Source organism: Notamacropus eugenii, chromosome 1 (assembly GCF_028372415.1).
Source record: "Notamacropus eugenii isolate mMacEug1 chromosome 1, mMacEug1.pri_v2, whole genome shotgun sequence".
Taxonomy (NCBI): domain Eukaryota; kingdom Metazoa; phylum Chordata; class Mammalia; order Diprotodontia; family Macropodidae; genus Notamacropus; species Notamacropus eugenii.
The window spans coordinates 758,479,975-758,505,347 of record NC_092872.1 but is presented as its reverse complement, the minus strand read 5'-3'; the positions used below and the strand labels follow the sequence as shown (position 1 = coordinate 758,505,347).

The window sequence follows — 25,373 nt, the reverse complement described above, 5'->3', positions numbered from 1 at the left end:
GTGGCTTAGTCACTGGAGGGGCAATAATGAATATCCTGGAAATGCGGCAGCCCCAAAAGAGAGAACTTTGAACCAGCCGTCTGGACAAAAGGGAGAGAAAACAAATTTAACCCCTTCTTCAGTAAATAGTCAGAACCATTTGCTGGCCTGGGGGGCCTCAGTACAAATCCAGCTGCAGGAGCTGACTGACTCTGTGACCCTGGGCAAGTCAATTCATCTCCACCTGCCTCAGTTTCCTGAACTGTAAAATGGGACAAGAGTGTCAACCTTCCAGGGCTGTATTGAGGAACACACAAGATGATGCTTACATAGTACTTAGCCCCAGGCACATAGTAGGTGCTTCATAAACGCTGTGTTCTCTTTCCTTTTGCTTCCTCTCTCTTGAATTGATCTCATCCATCAGTGTTTGCGATGCCTGAGATTAAAAGGCATAACGTGCAGGTCAAACATGTGAAAAGACAGAAATGGGCCTTTACGGCTCTTTTCATGTTCTTCGCTCCCCTAGTGTTGCTTGGATTTTCTTTTCCTTTAATTTATTAAAAACATGTGAATCCTTAATCTCAGGAGCTGTTTTTGTCAGTCTGTGCTGTACGCTGACTGTGTCCTTGAAAGCCCATGGAGGCAGACGGCTGAGGCGGCCACTCTGGAGGGGCTGGGGCAGCTGGCTCAGAATATTCTCCAGCCTCCCCAGCCTGGCTGGTTCCTGGCAGCCAGACTCTCAGCATTCTTGATGCCGAGATCTCCTGAGGCTTTTTTACAATCTCCCTAGGTGAAGTTTTAACAAACAGGCCTTTCATTGGCCTCTAGGAAATGCAGCCAAAGATGCAGCCATTTTGTGGCATATGTATCCTGTAAAATTCCTTTTTCAGCTTCTTTGCTAAATCTCAGAATGGACAAAAAGCCCAGCCCACGTGTCTTTGCCTGGCCTATTTCTGGGAAACATTATACAGGTTTTTTCCCCTCTTGTTCTTCTCACTGTTGGCTGTGCTCATCCAACTAGGCCTTTCTGTACTTTCTGAAACAGTGTCCTTTGTGCTTAGTAGGTGTTCAGTTGGTGGGATGTAGGAGTGTGTGTGTGCATGTGTGTGTGTGCATGTGTGTGTGCGGCTTGCACGTGCCAGTGGAAGCAGAGTATGCAACTGGACAATTGCAGAGATGCTGAAAATGACATTTTAAGATAGCGCTTCCAAGCAGTGAGCTGCAGCTGCAAAATCACAGGATGTCAGAGATAAGCCCTTTGAGCTCATCTAGAGCAGACGGGGCGCTGAGATCTTCGGAGGGCACATCCCTGGCCCAGGAAGGGCCAGGAATCAGACTTAAACTTGGGGCTTTTGCCTCAGCGACCAGGGCTCTCTGTGCTGTGCCGTCCTGGTTTTCCAGCGTATCATTGTGTAGCTAGAACTAGTTTTTTATCCCAAAGGTGTTCATTTTTTCCATGAAGATGCTTTCAGTTTCATATGTTCAAAGTTCTCCATTTTATCCAATTACCTCTATCATTTGCTTGGTTATGAATGCTTCATATCCACAGCTAGGAGAGAGATGAGATCTGTTTCTCTTCTAATTTTTTGGTAATACTTTTAATATCACTAAATCACTAAAGGTATTATCTCTAATATTAAGGTCATGTATCCCTTTAGAATGTGTTGCAGAGTGTGGTACAAGGTGGTGCTCTAAGCCTAATTTCTGCCATACTGCTTTTCAGTTTTCCCAGGAGTTTTTACCAAATAAGGAGTTTTTTCCCAGGTAATTTATGTTTTGTATTTTATCAAGTAGGAGACATCGTTGGCCAATTATGTGGTAATGGAAATTCTGTCCTAGTCCTGATAAAATCTCCAGGTAAAGACATGTTGTTCCTCACTATCACCACCACCACTCAATAAATTCCAGTGACTCCCTGTCATCTCCAAGAAGAAAATCTCTTGAGTACTAGAAAAAGAATATATTTTAAAATGAGGAAAAAATACTAAAAAGATATGTTATCTGGGAAAATTAAGAGGGAAATGTTAATGGAGAATTTAATACATGTTTGTTGAACTGAATTTGGAAAAGAAATAATAAAGGAGAGGAAAATAATTTATGATTAGATCAATGAAACAGAATAGAAAAAAATCAACTGTCATGTGATTAAAATATTAATAGAATAATATTATGTCAATTAATTTTTGTAACATAACTTTGAATAAATGAAATTGAAAGTGTCTTCGTGGTAAAAATGAATACCTTTAGGATAAAAAACTAGTGGCCGAATGGGGGAAAACATCTTTGTATCAAATTTCTCTAAGGATTTGGCATCTACAATATAGAAATAATTTCTATGTATCTATTGTGTACATATGTAGAATATATACATATATATACTTACACATACACACAGAGATGTATATAAATTTAAAAAATGATTCCCCAATGGATCTAAACAGTTTTCAAAAGAAGAATTGCAAAGTATGTGTAACCACAGGGAAGAATGCTTTAAATCACTAAAAATAAGAGAAATGCAAATCAAAAACCTGGAGGTTTAACCTTATACCTGATGGCAGTAGTCTATGTAGTCACACCTATGCATTGTTGGTGAAGCTGTGAAATGGTGTAACCATTTTGGAAAATAATTTAGAATTATGTAAACAAAGTGACTTCAATGTCCATATCCTCTGCACCAGAGACTCCATTACTGTGTTTATATCTCAAGGGAGCCACTGATAAGAAAAAAGTTCCCATGTGCACCCAAATATTTATAGCAGCACTTTTTGTGGTAGCAAAGACTTGGAAACAAAGAGATGGCCATCGCTTGGGGAATGGCTAAGTAGACCGTGGCACATGCATGTCGTGGAATACTCCTGTGCTGTAAGAAACAATGCATGTGATGGTCAGAGAAATCTGGGAAGAGCTGTATGAACGGATGCAGAGAGAAGTCAGCCAAACCAAGAAGACACTGGATGCAGTGACTACAACCCTCTAAATGCCTGAAGACCAGCTATGCACCAAAACAATCCAGATGAATGTGACAAAGTTGCCAAGCTCCAGCAGGGTCAGATGAGGAGAGATGAGAGGGTTACATACCCCAGCCCATCCTTGGGGGGTGAGAGGTCACACACAGTGGCACAGGGTTTGGACTTTTTTTCTGTATATCCGTTTGTTGTGCTGAGTTGTTTTTTCCCTCTCTAAAAAATGCTATTTGTTCTAGGGGGTGGCTGTCTGAGAAGGAGAGGGTCCTGGGGTTAACTATGATGATGCAAGAGATAGAAAACTTTAATAAAAAACTATTAAAACAAAAAGAGGGAGAGAGAGCTGGTCACTTGCTGGGCCATAGGGGGCCTTCTGATTCGTTCTGGGAAGGGAGCAATCTAAGTGAAATCATCCTGCCCGAAAGGGGTGAATTGTTTTGTTTTTTCTCCTTTTAATCATCCAGCTAATCTTGGCCAAAGTTAGTCAGGAAGCATTTATTAAGAACTCTGTGCCAGGTACTGTGCTAAGTGCTGGAGAGAAAAAGATACAGTAACTGTAACAATAGAGTCCCAGTCTGGTGGCGAGGATACATTGTAGAGAGAAGGCACTGGCGTTAAGGGGGTCTGAATGTGGGGCTTTCGGGAGGACTTGAAAGAGGCCGGGAAAGCCAGGAGGCACAGACAGGGAGGGGGAGTGAGCCTTCCAGGTGTGGGGGACGATCTGCCGGAGCAAACACTCAGAGCCCAGAAGTGCAGGGTCTTCTTTTTAGACCAATCAGTGCCCCTGCCTTGAAGAGTGGGTGCAGGGGAGGGACTGGAAAGGCAGGAGGGCGCTTGGTTATGGAAGGAGGATTTTGTATTTGATTCTGCAGGTGATTGGAGGCCGTTTTACCTGTCAAACTCCCTATACCATGTTATTGGCCATGTGGGTCCTTCTAAGGTCTCCCAAGGGGGTGGAAATGACTCTTGGGCTCTTCCAGGTGGGCATGTGTGCAATACTGGTCCCAAGGATACAAGAGGACCTGGCTCATGGCCAAGATTGGCCACACCCATTGTGGGACAGAGATAGGACTGTGATGGGAGCTCCAACTGGATTCCATGGCTCTAGAGAGACCTGGAGTGCAAGCCTAGGATGGAGGCTTTATTTAGGAGCTGCACACATGTATTCATTGGGACAGTGTGGACATTATTAATGAATTAATTTGCTCCTTTAAAAAAAACAAAACAGTGCCGTTATTTGTCGCCATGACCAAAACGCACGTGATTGCGGCTTCCAAAGAAGCCTTTTATACGTGGCAGTATCGTGTGGCCAAGAAGCTGACAGCCTTGGAAATCAACCAGGTGGCGAGGTCCAGGAAAGAAGGGCGAGAAAGGTAGGTGGCTTGTGTGGCTTCAGCTATGTCAATCCGGGGTCTGGCGGGTGCTCCTCTGTCTGCGCTGGGATGCGAGTGCCCTCGTCCCACCCAAGAGTGCTGCAGCCTGGGGGTTGAGAGGTTTCTTGGGATCTTCATTCTGGGTCTACAGAATGATGGCGGTTGTGGGGGCCCATGAACTCTTTGAGATGCTCTGAGGTCCTGGAAGGCTGTGGCTCACTGGCTGGAAGCTCTCTTCTTTCAGTTTTGACATTTGAGTAAGCAGCTCCTGGTGAGTCCTGCAGGGACATTCCCCTCCTCCTGGCCCCTTAGTCACGCACTGATCATCCCTTTGGGTCTGAGCACCTTGTCAGAAAGTTGGGATGGAGAAGCCTTCCAAACCCAGAAGTGGGCCATTGGACCATCCAGACAGACTGCGATTCTGCCAGTTGTGAAAAGTATTGCAGAATGGCTGTTCACTTTGGAAAAATTATAGTAGTTTCCTCTGAAATCTGGAGATTTGTTTTTTAGAAAAAGTTAACCAATTGGCAAGCACTTCCAAAGCTTATTGTGTTCTCAGCATCCTGGGTGCTGGTCCACCCCATTTTCATCTGGTTTGACCTGCTGTGATTTCAAGCCTAATTCTCTGTCTTCACTAGGTTATCACATCCCTGGCCTCCTTTGCCCTCCCTAGCAGTCCCACGAGGTCAGTACCATTATTATCTCCATGCTATAGAGGAGGAAACCAAGGCTCAGAGAAGGTCAAAGACACTCCCTTCCCCAGCACAGTGCTTGTGTGTGAGGCAGGATCTGAACCCAGGGCTTCATGCCTTCAAGGCCAGCAATCTGGAAACAGAGACATTGAGATGTGTCTTAAGGGCCCACGGGGGCTCAGAACAGGGATTGGGAGAAGCAGCCTTTCACGTCTCATGAGCCGTCTTCACTGAGCCTAGAGACTTCTTGGCTTCTGACCCTCTTTCTCCTCCTTTCCCCTGCTCTGGGCTGTTTACAGATTATTTACATGTGGATCGGGCAGAGTGGTAGAGGAGTGGTTCTTTCCAGTTATCCTTCAGGTGTGCTCCGGGACTGAGCCTCAGCTTGTGAGGAAGTGACTCAGTGGACACACGTGGGCTTCTTTGCCAGTGTTTGGCACAAAGTGAGGCATGTCTGTAATGTGTGATTATCTTCTGCAAGTTTGGGCTTAGACTTTGAGTATGACTTATTGTGTATTGGAGGCAGCTGGGCAGTGTCCTAGAGTGAAATCCAGCCTCAGGCCCTATGACCCTGGATAAATCACTTTACTCCTGTCTGCCTCAGTTCCCTCGATTATAAAATCAGAAGAATAACAGCACCTACCTCCTGGGGTTGCCAGTGAGATAGTATTTGTAAGGGACTTAACTCGGGCTTGGCACAGAGTAGGTGCTTTATGGAGACTCTTTTCTTTCCTTTATCTGTTTCAAGCCTTCTTTCAGATTGTAGAATGCTGGAACCTTGACTTGATGCTTACTGGGGAAGCCTGATCTTTCCGTCTGTCCCCTGAGCCTGGCACACTCTCCGGCCTCCACTCTGCCTCCCGTCTTCCCAGGCTTCCTTTGAGTCCCTGCTGAGATCTCTCCTCATCCCTTCCCTCAGTCATTCTATCCTGCTCATCATGGCTAGAACTCGCTTGGGATCCAGCTTGTCTCCCCATTAGATGGGGAGCTCCTGGAGGGCGGGAACAACTTTGCCTCTTGTATCCCCAATGGCCAGTACTTAATAAGTATCTGTCAGTTGATTGATTGATTGATGAATTGATCTCCCCCAGAATTTATCATGTTGATGACACTCCTTCTGGAGCTGTCGATGGAGTGCTGGACTACAGCAAGGCCTCACAAGTAGGTGACCTCTGTTTACTTCTGTTTGAAATCAAAGACTTGCCATCCGCACATTTGTTATAGACGTTGAAGGGAGTCAGCTCGGGGGTGCGGTGGGGAGAGAACTGGCCTGAGTTCAGAACCTGCCACATGCTTTACCAGTTGTGGGATCCTGGACAAGTCACTTGTCCTTTGTCAGCTTCAGTTTCCTCATCTGTAAAACAGGGACAGTGAGTGCACCTGTCCTTTAGGGTTGTTGTGAGGACAGTCCTCATGCCACAGCCCTCTTGTCAGGAGGCTGAGCAGCAAGGGGCCTTCCTGTCTTCCCATGGAACTGTAGCTTGCCTGCCTTCTCCACAGTCAAGGCCTTACAGAGTTGACATCATCATCATCATTGTCAACTGCCAGGACAAGGGGAGGGAAGGGGGCAAGTCTCTGTATAGGCCTACTGTGTGCCACGCGTCTTCACAACAACCTAGGAGGTAGGAGTTATTGTTATCCCCATTTTACAGCCAAGACTGAGCCAGTCAGAGGTTGAGTAACCTGGCCAGGGTTGCACAGCTGGGAAGTGAAGCTGAATTAGAACTAGTCTTCCTGACTCCAGGCCCAGCGCTTTGTGTGCTGTGGCTCCACTGAGTGGCCTACTGCCACAGATATTGCAAGCCTTCCATGCCATCACTGCTTTGTCTGGAATGGAGCTTTATGATTCCAGCTGCCCCTCTATTTTACTCCTGTGTCCCTCAGAAATCATTCCATAGGAGCCAAATGCCCCCAGCACGGCTGGTAAGGGGAGTAGTCCTCACCAGCTCACTCCAAGTAGCTCCTGCCCTGAGTGCTTCTTCCCTTTTAGATTATAATCTCCTTGAGGGCAAGGATTATGCTTTATTCATCCTTATAAGTGCTTGATAAATATTTGTTGGTTGAATCAATGAATAATCACATTTTTATGGATTTTAGGGAACTGGGGATCCCATTTGTGCTATAACAGCATCTGATAAGACATTGATTGTGGTAAGTGATGAACATTTTATTTTGCAAATAATTGTTTCAGTCGTAAAAGTAGAGGAAAAAAAAACCCAGCCCCAAACCCAGCACCATGATATGTCCTTATCATAAATTATTTTCTATCAAGAAATGGGAAGACTCAAAAGCTTGAAAATGTGTCTTGCAGATTAGTCATTGGTAACCAAAATAGCTGCCTCTGAATCTGTTGTCCTGACAGTCTCTTATAAGGACTGAATATAGTGGAACTGGCCCCTTCAGGCAGCTCAGAGGAGCTGTGTATAGACAGAAAGGAAAGGAGATTACGAAGACTGCTTGCTTCCCCACTGTAGGCAGCTGCATTATACTGGAGACTCTGGCCTGGCTGCTTGTCCAGGTTCAGTCAGTCCCTGGGCTGGAGGGAAGAGACTTTGGAAAGACCTGGGTTTGAATTCTGCCTCTGGCATATACCATCCATGTCATTGTAGTCAGGTGACATCTGTGAGAAGTGCCTTTGTTTCCTTTTCTGTACAAGAGGGATTATAATATCGATAGTGCCTCCCTCACTGGGATATTGCTTAGGTCAAGGGAGACATAACAGAAACCTAATGTGAGTGAGGTGTGGCAATGCACCTCAGGGCACAGCTAAGCCAGTTTACTGTTCTGTTTGCTGGCTAATGCAGCTAATGTGATGATGGGAAACACTGAATCAGATTTATAGTTGTCATGCAATGCAGTCCAACTTTAGTCATCAAGAATGCACAAACATTAGTTTGTAACCATCTAGTAGACAACACAAACATCGGCTCCACTAGGAGCACACTGCCAGTCTGATTCCTAGGGTTCCAGGTAAGTGGCTGTCCTTCCAGTACTCAGTGACTGGCTTCCCCCTCTGCCCTGAGGTCACGTTCTGACAAGTTGGCGAGTCCCCATCCATCTACTCTGCCCACAAGTCATCAAGTGTGAGGTGTGGGAACACAGGAGCCAGTCCAAGTCCTGGGCTGAAGATTGGTGCCTGTGGTGGGTCTTTGTAGTTCTTGCTACAGACATTGCTTTTATAACTTGATTATACCCAAGTACTGGTTATACCCTGGTTCTGACTGGTGACTAGTGATTTGTTTACCAATTAATTTGGTTGGTATCTTATGATCCAAGCCAATAACATGATGATATACCAAATTTTCCCATTGATGGTCTGTCCTATCTGAGGATCCCTTCAGTTATTACTTGTTTATGAACATACATGCTGTGTGTGAAGAATAAATTATGAAAAGTCAACATCCAAATGCCTTGGCCCAAAATGGCAGCCAAATACGAAACGGAGTCATTTACGTAAAGGCAAGAGACCTGTTTTCACTCCAGGAAGTGATCTGCGTAAATGGCTTTGTAAACTTTGTACAGTGCTGCCTAATTGGTAGCTGTTATTATTGTGACTGACTAATTATATATCATGACATAGGAGAATTATATGATGTAACTCAGGGAGATTGGGAGACCATTGGCAAGTGGGCGTTCGCCTTTTTCTGATAGTTGAAATGATGTCAGTGACTGGTCTATTGTAGTATTTGACACATTAGAGTGTTTCCCCAAGGCTTTAATGCCCTTGGAGTTAACTGAATATGAATTTTTTACATGTGTGGAACTCAGTTACAGTGTAGTTCAAGTATAGTCAGGCTCTCTTAACTTTTAAAAACAGTCTTATGAGAATGTGGTTTAATCTTCATAACCCAATACGTTTGCTGTGTCCTCTGGATATTTGGGCAGAATTAGCTCTCTGTCAAGTAAACCATGGGGGCAACGAGGTGCGCCACAGGGGATAGACAGCTGAGTCTGAGTTCATATCTGGCCTCAGACTGTCACTAGCCGTGTGATGCTGGGCAAGTCACTTCACCCTGTTTGCCTCATTTCCTCTGTCAAATGATCTAGAGAAAGAAATGGCAGACCACTCCATATCTTTGCTAAGAATCTTTGAATTCTTGAAAGAATCAACTCTTTGAAGTCAAGACACTTAATTATGGAAAACAGAAAAAAAGATGTAGATGAGACACTGCAGATCATGGAGACTGGTAAACAAAACCTCTCTACGTAATTTTTCAGGGTCGTGAATCTGGTACCTTTCAGAGATACAGTCTTCCTAATGTTGGTTTGATTCAAAAATATTCCCTAGTCGGTCGAGCTTACCAGTTATCTTTGAATTGCAACTCAAGGTAAGTGTTTTTAGCCATTTCCTAAAACAGTTTGCCTTGGAAAGAGCCGTATTGTTGAAGCTTGTTGGAGTCATTTTTAAAATGTGAATATTCACATATACAGACATGCATATTATTATACAAATAATATCCATTTTAATCTCTGTGCTATGTACAGGGTGGGTCCATATTGCATTTTGTATAGCTCTCTCTTGTTTCTGATAGAAAGTTTGTACTAGAAACATGATTTCAAGAATTGAGAGACAACTTTTGACTCTGTGTTCATTGTTGTCTCTGTTACCAAAGGAATTTGGATTTATGGGTGAGACAGCTGTGAACTTTGAACCACATTTGGTCAAGTTCTTTAACTAGTCTGTATGAAAGCTGGCGTTGGGGAAGCCCCTCGTTGCAGCCGAGCTCCTTTGCCTTTGTCCTTCGTTTTCTGTGTGTGTGTTTGGCTGAGGCTCTTTTCCAATGGTGTTCTCTCCTCCCTCCCACCTTCTCAGCCGTCTTGCTATCATAGATATTTCTGGTGTGCTCACTTTCTTCGACTTGGATGCTCGAGTGACAGACAGTACGGGCCAGCAGATAATAGGCGAGCTGTTGAAGCTGGAGCGCAAAGATGTCTGGGATATGAAATGGGCCAAAGACAATCCAGATTTGTTTGCAATGATGGAGAAAACAAGAATGTATGTTTTCAGAAACTTGGATCCCGAGGTAAAAACAAGGAATGGGGGGAAGAGGTTGGAGCCTGGATGCCTCCTGCTTTTAGGCTGGAGGTCACCAGGGGCTACAAAGTGGGGGTTACTAAGCACAGATGGAGAAGTGTCCCTGTCATCTATGTGTGGCTTGAAAATGGCATTTCCTTCGGACACTGTCTCTTCCCCCTTCCCATCCCAGCAAGCCTGTGAGTCTGATGTGGTATGCAGTATTCCATACCCCTGGCTCTCTGCCCCATCAGTAAAGAGAGGGTGTGTTTAGTCACGGCACAGGCAGGGTTTAATTTCATTCTTTCCCTTTATGTTGTCATTCTGTATGTTATTTTTTTGGGAAGGGGCACCCGTTTTTAGTTCCTTCAGACATTCCTGACTTTCTCTGAAGGGGCCTGTGAGTCTTGAAGATGGTCAGTGGAGGAAGTTTGTTTTGTTTGACTCTTTGTCCCCAGAGTTGTAGTTTTTGTCCTTTTCCTTTCAGTGTTAGGGGAAGTGGGAGGGAGAGAAAAGACATTAAACTAAAAATGAAAAGAGAGGTGCTCCAAAGATGGAGGAGTGACTGATGTGGCTGAGAGATCAGCCCTCTCAGTGAATGAAGCATCCTTGTTAAAACTGTCATCAAAGACACTGGGACATTTAGACTTGCACCCCCTTGGCTGTCTAGCCTCACCAGACCCATCACTGACATGTAACCAAAGCTTGTGGATTGTTTCAATGACCGCATTCTCAGCTCCCTGCTTGTCCATCCTGCCCATTTCAGTCTCCTATTCCTTCCCTGTGGCGCAGGGGACTGCTGCCCCTTGGGGGGCAGGGCCACCTTCTCTCGCCCAGGAGCTGTCCAAATCCTTGAGTTTGGGCTCCATGAGGCCAATTAAGGCCAGGTGTGAGGAAGAGCTTCTTAGAGGCTCCCCATTCGGGGTGGGGGTCTTCACACTTGAAGCTGGATGACCCATTGTGGGCAGTGTGGTCTGAAGGGACTCTTGTTGGGATTCGTCAGGTAGGATGTCCTGCCCTCTGAGGTTGGCGACAGGGGTGCTGGCAGGTGGACATCAGTGCCAAGGGGTAGTAGGAAGAGCTGGCCTTGGTGTCCGGCTCTGCCACTTCCCTTGGTCTACGGGCTTAGTGTTTGTCCATGAAAGCTCTTGTTGTTAAAGTGCGTTTATAGCCATCTCATGGTGGGGGAGGCCCTATTTGGTTGATTGTCTGCAACTACTTTTTAATCCTAGAGTGGATTCTCCTGCCCCCAGCATGACTCAGGTCATCCCCTCTGCTTCCACTGAGGATGCAGAAAGTGAGGACTGTATTAGGAAGGTAGATTAGCCCCTTGCCCATGTGACACAGGTGAGCTCAGGATGGTTGGAAGATGAGCCAGTCTGAGAACTGCTGCTGGGGGAGCAAGGATCTGGGGAACCTGGAGGCAGGAGCCCCTTGGGGCAGACCTCAGACCCTTGGGTCTTCTTTGCTCTCTCTGTCACCAGACCCATTCTCTAGCAAGTTACTGAGCAGGAGCACTCTTAATTCTCCTACACACTGCCCTCTTTTCTTGTATTCCCACTGATACCTGCTTGGGGCAGAGGGATCTGCAGCTTAGAAAATGGCTTCATGTTGTGATTTCCCTCTAAGGTTTGTTTTAAGTTTGAAGCCAGCTTGTGTGTCTCTGTGCTGCTTAGACCTTGGACAGCCATTGTCTCCCCCCATCCCCCTCCCCAAGCTGACTGGGTCCCAGGGCATAAGCACCATGGAGATGGGGGACATGATGCTACTTCCTGGAGACACATGGCAGAGCACTTAGGGCAGAGGTGGGTAGCTTGGCTATGGAGATGGAGTTGTACTTCCTGCCTCCTTTTTGGTAGGGTGCTCCGCACCCCATCCTTCAGTTGGTTGTGGGTGTGCCAGGCTGTGCTCATGCGCATGCATGCGCATACAGACACACACAAACACAGACATCTACCCACACAGATGCAGAGGGACAGTCAATGCTAAGTGAGATGCTCTCCTGGTGGGAGATTGTTTCTCAGGGAGTTTTACTAGAAAGGGCCACTTTGGGGGCCTGGGTCGATTTCAGTCAGTTTTAGAGGGAGGTACATTTCCTGTAGCCTGACCACTGTCTGGACTTGTCTCCGAAGCCTCCTGTTCCTTAGCGCAGTCTGAGGCTGTGGGCTTTCAGTGGGCAGGGCTCCTCGCATCCCCTGGAATCCATCCCTCTCCCTGCTTATTGACATTTTAAGGACACACTTCTAAACAGGTTTTCCTCAGTGGGCCTGTGAAGGCTCGTGCTGTGCCCCTTCTGACCACAAGATGAAGGAGGTTAGCCATAAATGCCAGGCTCACACCTTTTTTTGATTTGCCTATGAAACTTTTCCTAGGAATAAATAGGTGAGGTGGGTGGCATTCTGTCTCCAAGCTTTTTTTCACTAACAAGGAAAATTTCCATTGAGGCTTGAGGGAATGGTATTTATTTTTCTTGAAGGAACTGTGAGGGCAGTGTAGACCTTCTGACATTACACTGAGATCTCCCCTCATTGCTTCTGCTCAGCCTGTCCCTCTTCTGGGCCCCTCCAGGGGCCACTCTGGGTTTCCCTGCTCCCTCCTGTTGCTGCTCTGGGATTCGGACTTAGCCCAGGGTGGGGTGGGAGAGGTTTCCAGTGGCCAACTGGGAGGGAGAGCAGGGAAGCTGGGGTGAGTGCTCAGGCTGGTAGGGCATTGTCTGGCCGCACTTGGACGTGCCTCTGCCCTCACATGAGGCCCAGGGACTGTGCTGTGTTCTCCTCTTCCACATTACGGAGGGGTCTTCCCTCCCAGCCAGACCTGCTGGCTCTGCTCTTACCCCTGCTTCCTTTGCCAGTGATGAGCCCAAAATAAAGATGGGTAGGGCATGGGAGTGGGGTCTGTGCCCTCTCTGCCTCTCTGTTTTCTGTTCCATTTTCTTTGAAGGAGATTCATTCCTCTTCACATATTTCTGTGTTATTATCATATAGTCACTTTTAGGAGAAATAATGGGATTTGGGAATATTTTCTCAAAGATTTCAGCCACTTGAATGAGTTCTGAAATTTTAGTAAAAGTTCAGACCCTGCAAAGCTAAGCTGTTCCTGTTCTTCTCACTTTGAGTGCCCCCCAGCCCCCACCCTGAACCTGCCAGAGCCACGTTAAGGATCATGTCTTGGGCCACTTAACTTTAATTTGATTTTCTATCTTTTTTCATCATGACTTAGGCAATTTTTACCTTTGTTCATTCCGAAGGACTAACTTTCATGGGTAAACCTATCGTACCTTTCTTTCTTTGTTACTGTTCTTTCCTAACTTGATCCTGATCATCTGGCCCTATATTTTGCTGTTGTGTTGGCTACTAGGATGAGGAAGCTCATGGGCTCACGTTACTGTGATTCTCAGCCTTTGATGTGGTTCAGGACAGACTTTTGAGATCCCATTTGTGGCGAGTCACATAACTTTGGTGTTTGCAAGTCTTTCTCGTACATATTGAGTTTTGTCTCACTGCAGGGTCACCTCTGGCATCTTTGGTTGGTAGATATAACCTCATACAAGCAGACGTCCCTTCTGTTAGAGGGAGATTCAGTGAAAAGCCTCCCAACTGCTCTTTTAAGCAGAGGAAGCTTAGACGTTAAACATGAGGAAAACCTTGGATAAATTAAAAATAAGATTTGTTTGTCTTTCAAAGGAACCTATTCAGACTTCTGGATACATTTGTAACTTTGAAGATTTGGAAATTAAGTCGGTTCTCTTGGATGAGATATTGAAGGTAATGCATGTTCTCAGTTCACTGTTTGGCTGAAGGAGCCTGCTGTCCTGATTCTCAGATGCGGTGCATGATGGCTTGGTTTCTTGAGTCCTCCCTTCCGACTTCTGGGTACTTTTGGAGGCTCCCAGCACTGCTCAGGATCCCTCAGTGCAGGCTCTCTGGATGCCAGGGTTGGGGGCTGTTTATTGCCCTCCACCATCTCCCCCTGGTTCTGACCCTGGGGACCATCACCTCCACTAGCAGAAAGGTCTTTAAGGGAGCTTTGGTTCCTGGTGGCTGTTGCTGGGTAGGGGTCAAGAGGATCAGTGGTCTTGCTGCAGGGTTGACCCTGCCCCTCCCCTTTTCTCCCCACCCAAGGGCCAGTAGCTGAGCAGGTCATTCCCTCTCCTTCCCTGGGCCCCTGCAGGGGTCACCTTTCCTTGGTAAAAAAAAAAAAAAAAAAAACACCAGATGTTGGTTTGTTTTAAAGAAGCGCTTGGAAATTTCTGATTTCATTTTTCATTTTAGAATCCTGAACACCCTAATAAGGATTACATCATTAACTTTGAGATCCGATCCCTGCGAGACAGTCGAGCATTGATTGAGAAGGTTGGCATCGATGATGCTTCCCAGTTCATCGAGGACAATCCCCATCCCCGGCTTTGGTAAAAACCCAGCCCGGCCCTTGGTTCTTCGATGAGGAGGGGGCAGTGTCTGCTGTGGTGAGGGTCTCGGTTCTGTCGGGCCAGAAGAGATCTTGGTTCCTGGCTTGGGGCAGTTTGAGGGTAGAAGTGCTTCCAGTATTATCTCATTCAAGCCTCCCAACAGGGGAGGTCCTGGGAGGATGGCATCCCAGTGTGAGACATGATGAGACTGAGGCTCCCAGGGTCAGAACCCAGGTTTTCTGGCCCGAGGCCAAGCTCCATGCCCCACTCTATTCAGGGGATACCAAGGTGAGGCAAAGCCTACTCTGCCTCCATCCACTGGCCCCTCTCTGTGTTTCTGAATAGGCGCCTGCTGGCAGAAGCCGCCCTGCAGAAGTTAGACCTGCAGACAGCAGAGCAGGCCTTTGTGCGCTGCAAGGATTACCAGGGCATCAAGTTTGTAAAGCGACTTGGCAACCTTCAGAGCGAGTCTATGAAGCAGTGCGAGGTGGCAGCCTACTTTGGCCGGTTTGAGGAGGCGGAGAGAATGTACCTGGATATGGATAGAAGGTGAGCCAGGTGTGAGGCTGGTACCCGGTGGGCAGCATGGCAGAGATACCCATGGCTTCGGCACCTCAGGGCCAGTCTGTGCGGGGGAGGCATTTCTCTAACTATTGACTGCTCTCTCTGCCTGTGCCCACTTCCCCTTCCAGAGGAGCCTTCAGGCATGCTTCTGACTGGATATCTCTGTAGGCCTGGGGATAAAGCCTGCCCTGGGGGCTGACATTCAAGGCTACCTGAGGCAGTGGGCTAACCTACATTTTTTAAAAATTAGCTCAACATTAAATTAAAAAGTTATATCCATAGTTAGAGCAGGACGGAAAAACAAGGTGTCTGTCCCTCATGGGGCTGTTTTCCAAGAATCAGTTCAATAGAAGTTTGTGTGGAAAGATCTCAGAGGGTTAGTGGCTCCATCAGTGGGATGAACGTGAGCCCAGCTTATGGGCCGTGGATTCACAGAATTGGCATCGTAGGCACCCATGAGCAGTTTCTTGTGGGGAGGTAGCATTCACCCGTCCTGCGTGTCTGAAGAGGGCAGCACCGGGAGCCAGGAGGCTTGGGGTATTCCTCCATAGTGGGAGGGCTGCCACCAGAGGCTGGGTGGCTGGTGGTCAGAGATGTCTGTTCCTGTACTGGGCATTTATGAAGTGCTTTGCTCAGTGTTCAGTGACCTCGCTCTGAGGCTGCCGTTCTGAGCAAGCTTTATCTCCCTCTGTAGACCTTGCAAGGGCCTGAGTCTCATTTATGTCTGCACAGAGGTAAAAAAAGAAAAAAAAAGAATTACAGTAGAATCCAAGAGTCTGCATCCAGTGCTTATTTTTCTAAACTCCATTTCTGGCAGTTGGATGGAGTCATTGTTCTATTTCTTGCTTCTGGCCTCTGTTTCTTTTTTTCTCCATGCAGGGCCAAAAAAACCCCCTAAACAAACAAATATCAAACATATTTCTTGTCCTGATCATGGGTGGGGAAGCTGCAGCCTCAAGGCCACATGTGACCCTCTAGATCCTCAAGGGAGGCCCTTCAACTGAACCCAGTCTTCCCAGGACAAGCCCCCTACATGAAAGGACTTGAACTCCCAAGGCTGCGCCTGAGGACCTCGAGGACCACATGTGATCTCAAGGCTGCAGATTCCTCAGCTTTGCTCTAGACTCTATTTGTATAGCTCAGGATGCATTTGACCATTAAGACATTAATTGTATGAAACTGACATCTTTATTTTGTAAACTCTCTTTACCCTTAATCAATATCGTCTGAAATCCAGAAAGAGGGTCCTCTGATGCAGTCAGTCAGAATGCATTTATTAATCCCCCTCTGTGTGCCAGGCACTGTGCTAAGTCCTGAAGATACCAAGAAAGGCAAAAGCAGCTCAGTCCTCATGCTTATAATCTAGTGAGGAGAACTCATTTAAATTACCAGATACATCCAGATCCTATTTATCTTTTCCAAATTACTGAGAAGTGACAGCAAATATGTCTTTCCAGGGACCCCAGTGAGCGGAATTAGAAGCCTCTCAGCTCACCTTTTGGAGGCAGAGTCCTCCCGCCGGCTTCCTCTCTTCCCCCCATCAGTGCTGGTGATGCTGTAGGGCCTCTTCACTTGTAGTAAAGTCCAGGTCCTACTGTTGTTTGTAGGGACCTGGCCATTGGCCTCCGATTGAAGCTGGGAGACTGGTTTCGAGTACTGCAGTTACTGAAGACAGGATCTGGTGATGCTGATGACAGCCTTCTGGAACAAGCCCATAATGCCATTGGTGACTACTTTGCCGATCGACAAAAATGGTATCTGTCTAGATTGCCCATGTGTGTATAGTGTCCAAAGTCTAGGGGATGGTTGCTGCCATATTCAGAGGAGGTGGCAGGGTTGCTGGAGGTGCCACAGGGCACAGAGTACAGGGCCTGGAGGCAGGAAGACCCAGTTTGATGAACTGCTTTCTGCCTCAATGCCCTCTTCTGTAAAATGGGGCTTTCTTTCCCCTGTCTCCTCAAGCCCTTTGTCAAACCCAGTATTTGCATGTCACATAATATGGGGGAAGGAGCTGTGTATATCAGATGGCATTGGGAACATGTGGGCTTTCACAAAAGCTCATGAGTTGGTGAAGACTGGGCTCTGAGGCCCTCGATACATCTGAGAAATGTTTCTTTGTGGGATTACCTTTTAATGAGGAAAAGGCTGGTTTTCCTTCTAGAAATCACGAGCTATTTCCTCTTTAAGGGCTTCTTTTGTGCTGCGCACTTCTCTTTAGGGGCCAGTGTGGAAATGGAAAACAGAGATGAAGAGACGACCCTGGTCACGGTCACGGTGGCACAAGGCAGATGTTCTGATTCTGATTACCGAGGCTCCTGCTGCTCACTGTGGCATGGAGGTGATTGTGCCCTGCCACGGTCCATCAGCCAAACCTTTGCACTCTTTGTCTGCACAGGTTGAATGCTGTACAGTATTACGTACAGGGTCGGAACCAGGAGCGCTTGGCCGAGTGTTACTACATGTTGGAGGACTACGAAGGGCTTGAGAACCTAGCCAACTCACTGCCAGAAAACAACAAGCTACTTCCTGTGAGTGTTTTCAGATGGGGTCAGGACATGTGGCTAATGGCCTTGCCCTGGGAGAAGGGCACTGTGCCAGGTAGAAGAACCTTCAAGCCTTGACTCTGGCCCTGAGGAAGGCCCAGAACCTGTCCTGCCCTAGCAGTCAGGCAGCACCGCTGGCTGGGGACACCTGGGATCAGAGTGCAGGGCTTCCGTGGTCAGTCCTGGGGAGAGTGCCAGTGAGGGGTCTCAGCATCAGGCCCTGTCAGAGCATACAGCAAGGCTTCAGAGGCCAAGCATTTCTTTGAGGGATGGGTTGTCTGCAGCTATGGGGAGGTCACAGTCCTTCCATGACCTCGCACCTTCTGGGATCCTTGTTCTGGGTCTGGAGACCTGGGCAGGTATGTGTGTTTGAAAGGGAGACAGAAAGAAGCAGGGTAGTTTTTTTTGGGGGGGAGCATCCCGAATGCTTGTCCTGGAAATGGAGAGGTCAGCTAAGCAATTGGAATGGTCATCCTTTTCCCTATACTCTAGACCTTTGTGCTTGCCACCCAGGTGGCTGGAACTGACTGGCCACTGTGGCTAACTTTTCCAGAGTGTGTCTTCAGGGCTCAATGTTAACCTTAAGCAGCCTCCCCCCTCCAATTATTGACCATGAAGAGTGAGTGAGGAGACCCAGCTACCACAGACTGCAAATAGGAAGAGAGGGTGGGCTCCATGGTCGAGCTGGCAGAGTCCTGGGCTTGTAGTCAGCAGACTTGGCTTTGAATCCTGCCTCTTCAACCTGTGGACTTTGCACAAAGCACCTCAACTTTGTCCTCTGTTTCTGTAAAATGGGAGACCACTAGACAGTAGGATCATTTCCACCTCTAAATTGATGATCCCTGAGTTGTGTAGACACGTCCACAGAATGAATGAGAGAAGAACATTCTCGGTTCTGCTTAAGGATGGAGCTGCAGCATCAGTGAGCTCCGTCCCAGTCTGATGGAAGGATGGCAGTTCAGCCCGTCTCCCCTCCATTTCATTTGGCAGTGACCTGGTCAGGTGACTCTTGATTGGATCCCAGTTTCAGCAGGTTTGTGGCATCGGTGGTTTATATCATTTCAGGAGATTGCCCAGATGTTTGTGAGGGTCGGGATGTGTGAGCAGGCTGTGTCTGCCTTTCTGAAGTGCAACCAACCCAAGGCAGCTGTGGACACCTGTGTGCACCTGAACCAGGTGAGGCCTGTGGAATACCCTCGGTGCTACATGCAGCTCACCATCCACATTTCCACTCTGGCCCTGGGAGATACCCTTCTAGCAATGGACTGGTTCTGATGGTGGAGTTGGCAAGTGTCTGGTTTGGTTGTGAAGCATCTGTGGAAGATTTAGAGGGAGCTTGATGGTGGTATAGTATGCAGGGCCAGAGTGTGTGTGTGTGTGTGTGTGTGTGTGTGTGTGTGTGTGTGTTTGTGTGTTTCAGGGGGAGTCATTTGCGGGGCAGGAAGAGGGAGCACTCCTTTGTTAAGCACCTGCTGTGAGCCAGGCACATCACTCAGTAGGACCTTTACAGATACTGTTTGGTTCTGGAGCAGCAGCCCCAGGAGGCAGTAGGGAGAGGCCTTTATCAGTTGGAGCTTCTAGGGGGCCATTCTCCTCTCTCATCAAATAGGGTCCAGGAGGTTCTCTGTTTTCTCCTATCCCCCTGTGCCTCTGTGTGTGTATGTACATGAGGTGGAGTATGTCTCTGCACAAGGTGTATATGTGTACACAAGGTATATGTGTGTGTACATGAGGTGTGTTGTGTGTGTGTGTGTGGGGTGCCTGGGGTTCATGAAGCCAGTGAGCAGCATGTGCAGCCTTGTTCTCTGTGTTGTGAGGAGCCTGTTCTCACTCCCACAGGAGTGAGATAGCTTCCTGCTTACTTCCTGGCTCTCCTGCCTTTACTGATCATAGTACATATTGCTTCTTCCACATAGAACATAAGTGCCTGAAGGGCAGGTCCTGGGTGTTTGGCTGTCAGCCTGGATCCTGACATAGAGAAGGCACTTGTTGAATTGGACTGAATGTTAATTGGGTAGTTTTGTGTCCAGAAATAGTTTCATCATTTTCTACATTTTATTAGGAGTTCGTCTTTTTCTTTGGTCGCAGCCAGAGGAAGGACTTATCTTAGATTTCTTTTGACTTAGCTGTTTCTTTTCTCTTTCTAGTGTGTCTCTTTGATATTATAGAAAGATCTGAAAGTGAGATAAATGAAAATGCTCAGTTAGGATAGGAGGGGCCTATTGCCAGCCTCCAGAGTAGGAATGTATAGTTCAATACATTTTTATGAAGAAGAAAGTGGTGCTGCCTTTATAAAAGCACAGTTGATGAGCTACCACAGTTCTTACCTGAAACAGCACCTTTTGCTTGACTGTGTGAAAATGCAGTTTTGTTTTCTTGTGTTTGGTGCTGGTTGAGAAAGAAGAGCCAAGAATGGCTGTCAATGTGGAACCGTCCCCTTGCATGCTCAAGGTGTTCCACGGTCTTAGTGCAGCTTTAATCTTTAGGACACACTGTACTTTTGTAGGTACGGCAAAAAAAAGTCTCCTGTCAGCTCCTGGGAGCCCAATCTGTCTCCTTCAGACACCTTGTTCTGTATTTCTCCCATTGCCTGTGTTAGCAGGGGACTGGCATCACAGTCCACCATCTCTTTAAAGTCTTGTGGAAAGTCTGTGTTTACTTTCTATACTTGGCTGGAAAACCAAAAATTGTGGGCTCTCTTATGTCCCCTCAGTGGAACAAAGCTGTTGAGCTGGCTAAAAATCACAGCATGAAGGAAATTGGATCCTTATTGGCTCGGTATGCATCTCATCTGCTGGAAAAAAACAAAACTCTAGATGCCATAGAGCTCTACCGGAAAGCTAACTACTTCTTTGACGCTGCTAAACTCATGTTCAAGGTACAGCTGCTGCCACTCAGGGAGTGTGTCCTGGGTCAGGGTGGGCTGTGGACAGGCCTTATTCCTCAGGGCAGACCAACTGATCAGAGGGCCCTCCAAGCCTGTCTGCCTCGGGACTGCTCTTGGGGCTGCTTCCTTGTCCATAGGAAGAGGAGGCTGGATGAGGGCATTGCTGTGGACCCTAGCAAGGGAATCTCTCATTTGGCCAACACTTTGTAGGACTTGACAGGTGGAGAAAGCTCCCCAGTCACCTCATGGGAGCTCTCTTCAGGCTCAGTTAGTTCTGAGGCAGGAGCTGTTGCCCTATAGTTGACATAAAGTGGGACCTTCATGCATGAGTGGTCTAAGGACAGGGGGGCCTTTGGTGAGGGTGGGGGTGGGGTGCTGCCCTGCTTGTTCACTCTCAGATTGCAGATGAAGAGGCCAAGAAAAGGACCAAACCTTTGCGTGTTAAGAAGCTCTATGTGCTGTCGGCTCTGCTCATCGAGCAGTACCATGAGCAGATGAAGAACGCCCAGAGGGGAAAGGTTAAAGGGAAGAGTTCTGAGGTGAGAGGTCACGCCTTGTCCTGGGCTCTCCCTGAGGGCCCCTCTTCTTGGGAGCACTGTGGGGCTTCGGCCTGAGACAGAGGGAGGATTGGCATCTTTACAGAGCTCATGGATGAGATGTGTGTGCTTTCTAAATGGAGTTCAGTTAGATTTTTTTAGAATGGGCATCTGATTTTCATGCATAAACACCGTATTTTAGCAAATAAATCCCTTTGAGCCATGTACTTAAATTTTTAAAAAATAACACCAATTGACCATAACATGTTTTATAATGGAAGACTTTATTTTTAACGGAAAGTTTATGAAATGAAATGTTCCCTCCCCTTGGTTCCCAGCATATTGCTAATATGACTCCTCAGGTACAACCCTCCTGAGACTTTTTTTTAGCAATGTCCCCTTTCCTGAAGAAAACCTAAACTAAAAACTAAGTCCAAACCACAATTGCTTAGCTAAGACATAGATGAGTAGGTGAGGAAGACGATCCACCTTGGAAATGAGTGCTGGGCCTGGAGTCAGGAGACCTGAGTTCAAATCCAACCTCAGATACTCCGCAACTCTGAGTGAGTCACTTAACCTCTTTTTGCCTGTTTCATCTGTGAATGGGAATAATGGTAGCAGCTACTTCAGAGGATTATTGTGAGAATCAAAAAAGGTCATATTTGTAAAGAGCTTAGCACAGTGCGTGGCACAGAGTGGGCATGGTGTAAATCTTTCTTCCATTTCCTTCTCCTTGACCTGAAATACTTAGCCAGGAAACCCTACTCTGGACAGGGTCTGACCTTGTGAACCTAACTTCTGAGGTTAGGTTGAGCCTCATCCTTGGGGATGGAAACTTGGCTTCAGAATTGAGATGACCTGACTCCACTGGCCCCGCTGTTGTGGGGACAGTTCAGCTGCCCTCTGTCAGGGTCCTCAGAGACTGTGACTTGCAGTGGAACCACAACAGTGTGTTTTGGTTCATCTGGGGACTGTCTGGCTGATGTACTGCTGCTAAAAATTCCATACGCTAGTGTGCCGAGGAGGCTTCACCATTGTTATCATTAAAAAATTTGGCCTATATTTAGGGACTTCTGATTAGCTTAATGCAGAAAAGTTCGGGTGCCTCTAGTCTACCTCCCCTCTAGGGGCTGGGTTAGTTCCTGGAGGCAAATGTCAGGCCCTCTTTTCACAGGCTACCTCAGCCTTAGCAGGCTTGCTCGAGGAGGAGGTCCTGTCTTCAGCTAATCGGTTCACAGACAATGCCTGGAGGGGGGCTGAAGCTTACCACTTCTTCATCCTTGCACAGAGGCAGTTGTACGAGGGCTATGTTGACACTGCTCTGAAAACAGGTGAGCATGGCTCAGGGCAAGTATGGGATTGGCTTCCGTCTAGGACTTGCTGAGGCAGGGTGCTGTTACAGGGACTGTGTTTGTTCACAAAAAAAACAGAAGGGGGCAAAATGTGCTTGGGAAGCCCTTGTCTGTAACCCTTTGAGCCCCCCCCCATTCTCTGTACTCGGTGGTGAGGAAGCACCAGCCAGGGACAAGACAGAAAACAGGAGTGGCCTAGTGAGGCTTGCCTTGTGTGGGCAGCCAGACAAAAAAAGTGGAGGTCACTGATGGCCATCTGATTGTGAAATTCAATGTATTCATCCTCCTTGGGCTTGTTTATCTTATTGGTGACTGCACCGTAATATACTGTAGGCGAATCGTAAGACCTGCCCAAGTAAGAGCATGGGCCCTGAACGAGGCCTTTTGGATGCGAGGCAGCTTTAAAGAGCTCACCTCTGCAGCGGAGAAGTTCAGCATCAGCTTTGTACTTCCCACTTGCTAATGCCCTCATACTGACAACATACCTGGTTGTATTTGTTCCTTCTCGTATTTTGGTTCTCTGGGGCGCTCACAAAGCAGACAGTCTGCTCACATCCAAGATACTTCAGATCCCTCCTTTTATTTAAAATCCATTCTTTTTCATTGATTGTCAGACTCCAGTTTGTGAGGTAGGTCACACAGGGTGGAATCTCCAAAGCATGTTATTCCATTACTTTCTTTGCTTTTTGGCAGATACTAAGTAGTCCTGTGTTATTCAGGTTTTATTTCTTCATCTATATTTGAAGTTTTCTCTCGTGGTCAGTTGCAGACTTTCTTGTTTGTCATTGAAATTGTTAAAGTGCTAAATTGCTATGATGTGTCTTGGAATTTGCAGCATAGGGCTTTTCCTGGAGGTGATCTGTAGGTCCTCTCAGTTAACACTTTGTTGTTGGTGTGGGGGTGTGTGTGTGTGTGTGTGTGTGTGTGTGTGTGTGTGTGTGTGTGTGTGTGTGTGTGTGTGTGTGTGTTCAGAATTTTTGGCCAGTTTTCTTAGATTATTTCTTGCAGTATGGTATTTAGGTTTTTTACCTGTCATGTTCTTCTAGGAGACCTGTAATGCTTAAATTGTCTCTACATATCCTGTCTCTGAGATCAATTGTGTTTTGCTTTTATGGAGATCACAGTTGCATTTAAAAGTTCCAGATTGTCCGTTAGTTCTCTGTATTTGCATTCCTGATCTGTTTTCTCTCTCGTTTTTTTTTGTGAGGTTTGCCAATATGGATTTAATTTTTTTATTCCATCAATTACATCTGCTGTGCAAGATGTACAAGTCTCCTTTCCCTCCTAATTCATTCAGGGACAGCATCCTGGGGTTCCGCATGCTCTTGGGAATCCACAGGGTCCTTGGCCTCATCAGGGGTTGGTTAGTTTTCCTTTATCTGGCAGTATTCATTCATAAATATCTGGACTCCTTTACATGGTGTGGGGGCCATCTTCCCTTCTCTTAATACTATCCTGCCCAATGGTATGTCTGCTGGTACTCAAGGTCTTCAACTGAGTTTTCTTCCTCTTCGGGTCTTTGGTCACTTCAGTCCTGCTCCCTCCTCTCCCAATATTCCCTTGTTGCTTATTTTCTAGTATAAGCCTCAGGAAATCTAGCTAAGCTGACCTTGGATTCAGAATCTCAGGATTTGAGAGCTGGAAGGGACCTCCCTGGTCATCTAGTTCAACCCATCTCCACAGGGAATCCCAGCTCCAGTGAGGAGGAGCTCACCCCCTCTGCAGGCTGCCCAGTCCACCTCTGGGACAGCTGTTGTAGCTGGGATGCTTTCCTGACATCCTGCCTCAATGGGCCACTTTGTAGCTTCCCCCATAGCTTCTGGTTCTGCCCTCTGGGGCCAATCTCTCTTCGATGTCTCACGTCCCCGTGGTGTGTATGTGCTTTTGGCTCCTGTGATCGCATTCTTAGGTGCCTAGGGCCCACTTGTGCTCCCGTTTATCAGTTCTTTCAAAGCCTGATGCCCAGAACCACCCAAGGAGTGCCTGCACAGGCCAGGCTGTCCCAGCCCTGCCTTGTTCTTGGACACTGGGCCTTCCTTTGCGGGGTCCCCGGCCCACCGCGGTCTCACACCGAGCAGACGCATCCACCGCATTTTACGCATGTAGTGAATCTCTGAAATCTATAGCTTTAATCCTTAATTCCAGTTCAGTGGTCTCTGACTCGATTCAGCTCCACCTGACCCTTTCAGAATGAGTGGGACATCATCCAGAGGGAGAGCCCTCCTGTCTGTGGCTTGTGTGCCCCAAGTGCTGCTCTGAATGGTGGCTCTTAGTGAGCTGTGAGGAGGAGGATGTTTCTCCCACTCCTCCTCTTCCACCCAGGGTCCATGTTGGGGGCAGGCTTTCCTCTGTTCCTCGTTGCTTGGCATCTGCTGGTGGGCAGCCTTTTTGTTTTGGCCCCTTACGGGCCCTGCAGGGTGAGGTGACTAAGGGGCCGTGTGGGTGGGGGATGAAGGCTGCTGCTTGATCTGCACTCCCAGGAGATGCCATGAGCTGTGCCATGTGGCCGCACCTTCCTCACCTTCCAGGCTTCTTCTTATGGCAGGAAAGCCAGGTGTGAATCACCAGTGTTGTTCGTTGGTGGCTGAGACAAGGGCACCGTCCGATCAGTATTTGTGGGGGGCCCACGCGCCCTTGCCCGCGGCTGGCCTTGGAGAGGTGGCTGGGGCGGGCAGGGCTGGGGGAGCCTGTTGGCACCTTGGCAGCAGGTGGGGGCTCCCCCTGCGAGCGCACGCAGGGATGCAGGGATGCAGGCGGTGCCAGGGCAGGCAGCGGTGGGGGGGTGCCCCCTGCGGCAGGCTCCCCTCCCCCCCAGCACGCCCACCCCCTCCCCCTCCCCCCCCAGCCCTGCACCTGCGCGACTACGAGGACATCATCCCCGCCGTGGACATCTACTCGCTGCTGGCCCTGTGCGGCTGCGCCAGCCGGGCCTTCGGCACGTGCTCCAAGGCCTTCATCAAGCTCGAGTCCCTGGAGGCGCTGAGCGCGGAGCAGCGGCGGCAGTACGAGGCCCTGGCGCTGGGCATCTTCACCAAGCACACCCCCAAGGACAACCGCAAGTC

The 25,373-nt window shown here is 47.8% G+C and overlaps 1 protein-coding gene across 1 annotated transcript in view; it reads left to right on the top strand.

Annotated features, from left to right (window-relative positions):
* WDR35 (WD repeat domain 35) overlaps positions 1-25,373 on the top strand; it is a 73,463-nt gene that overhangs the window by 39,159 nt on the left and 8,931 nt on the right. Inside the window, exons 12-26 of the mRNA XM_072634563.1 lie at positions 4,171-4,315; positions 6,099-6,168; positions 7,105-7,158; positions 9,226-9,335; positions 9,821-10,031; positions 13,705-13,785; positions 14,293-14,429; positions 14,775-14,978; positions 16,601-16,747; positions 17,389-17,521; positions 18,602-18,712; positions 20,250-20,414; positions 20,822-20,962; positions 22,134-22,290; positions 25,157-25,370. Of these exons, the coding sequence (XP_072490664.1) occupies positions 4,171-4,315; positions 6,099-6,168; positions 7,105-7,158; positions 9,226-9,335; positions 9,821-10,031; positions 13,705-13,785; positions 14,293-14,429; positions 14,775-14,978; positions 16,601-16,747; positions 17,389-17,521; positions 18,602-18,712; positions 20,250-20,414; positions 20,822-20,962; positions 22,134-22,290; positions 25,157-25,370 (2,080 nt within the window). The remainder of the gene's footprint in view (positions 1-4,170; positions 4,316-6,098; positions 6,169-7,104; positions 7,159-9,225; positions 9,336-9,820; positions 10,032-13,704; positions 13,786-14,292; positions 14,430-14,774; positions 14,979-16,600; positions 16,748-17,388; positions 17,522-18,601; positions 18,713-20,249; positions 20,415-20,821; positions 20,963-22,133; positions 22,291-25,156; positions 25,371-25,373) is intronic.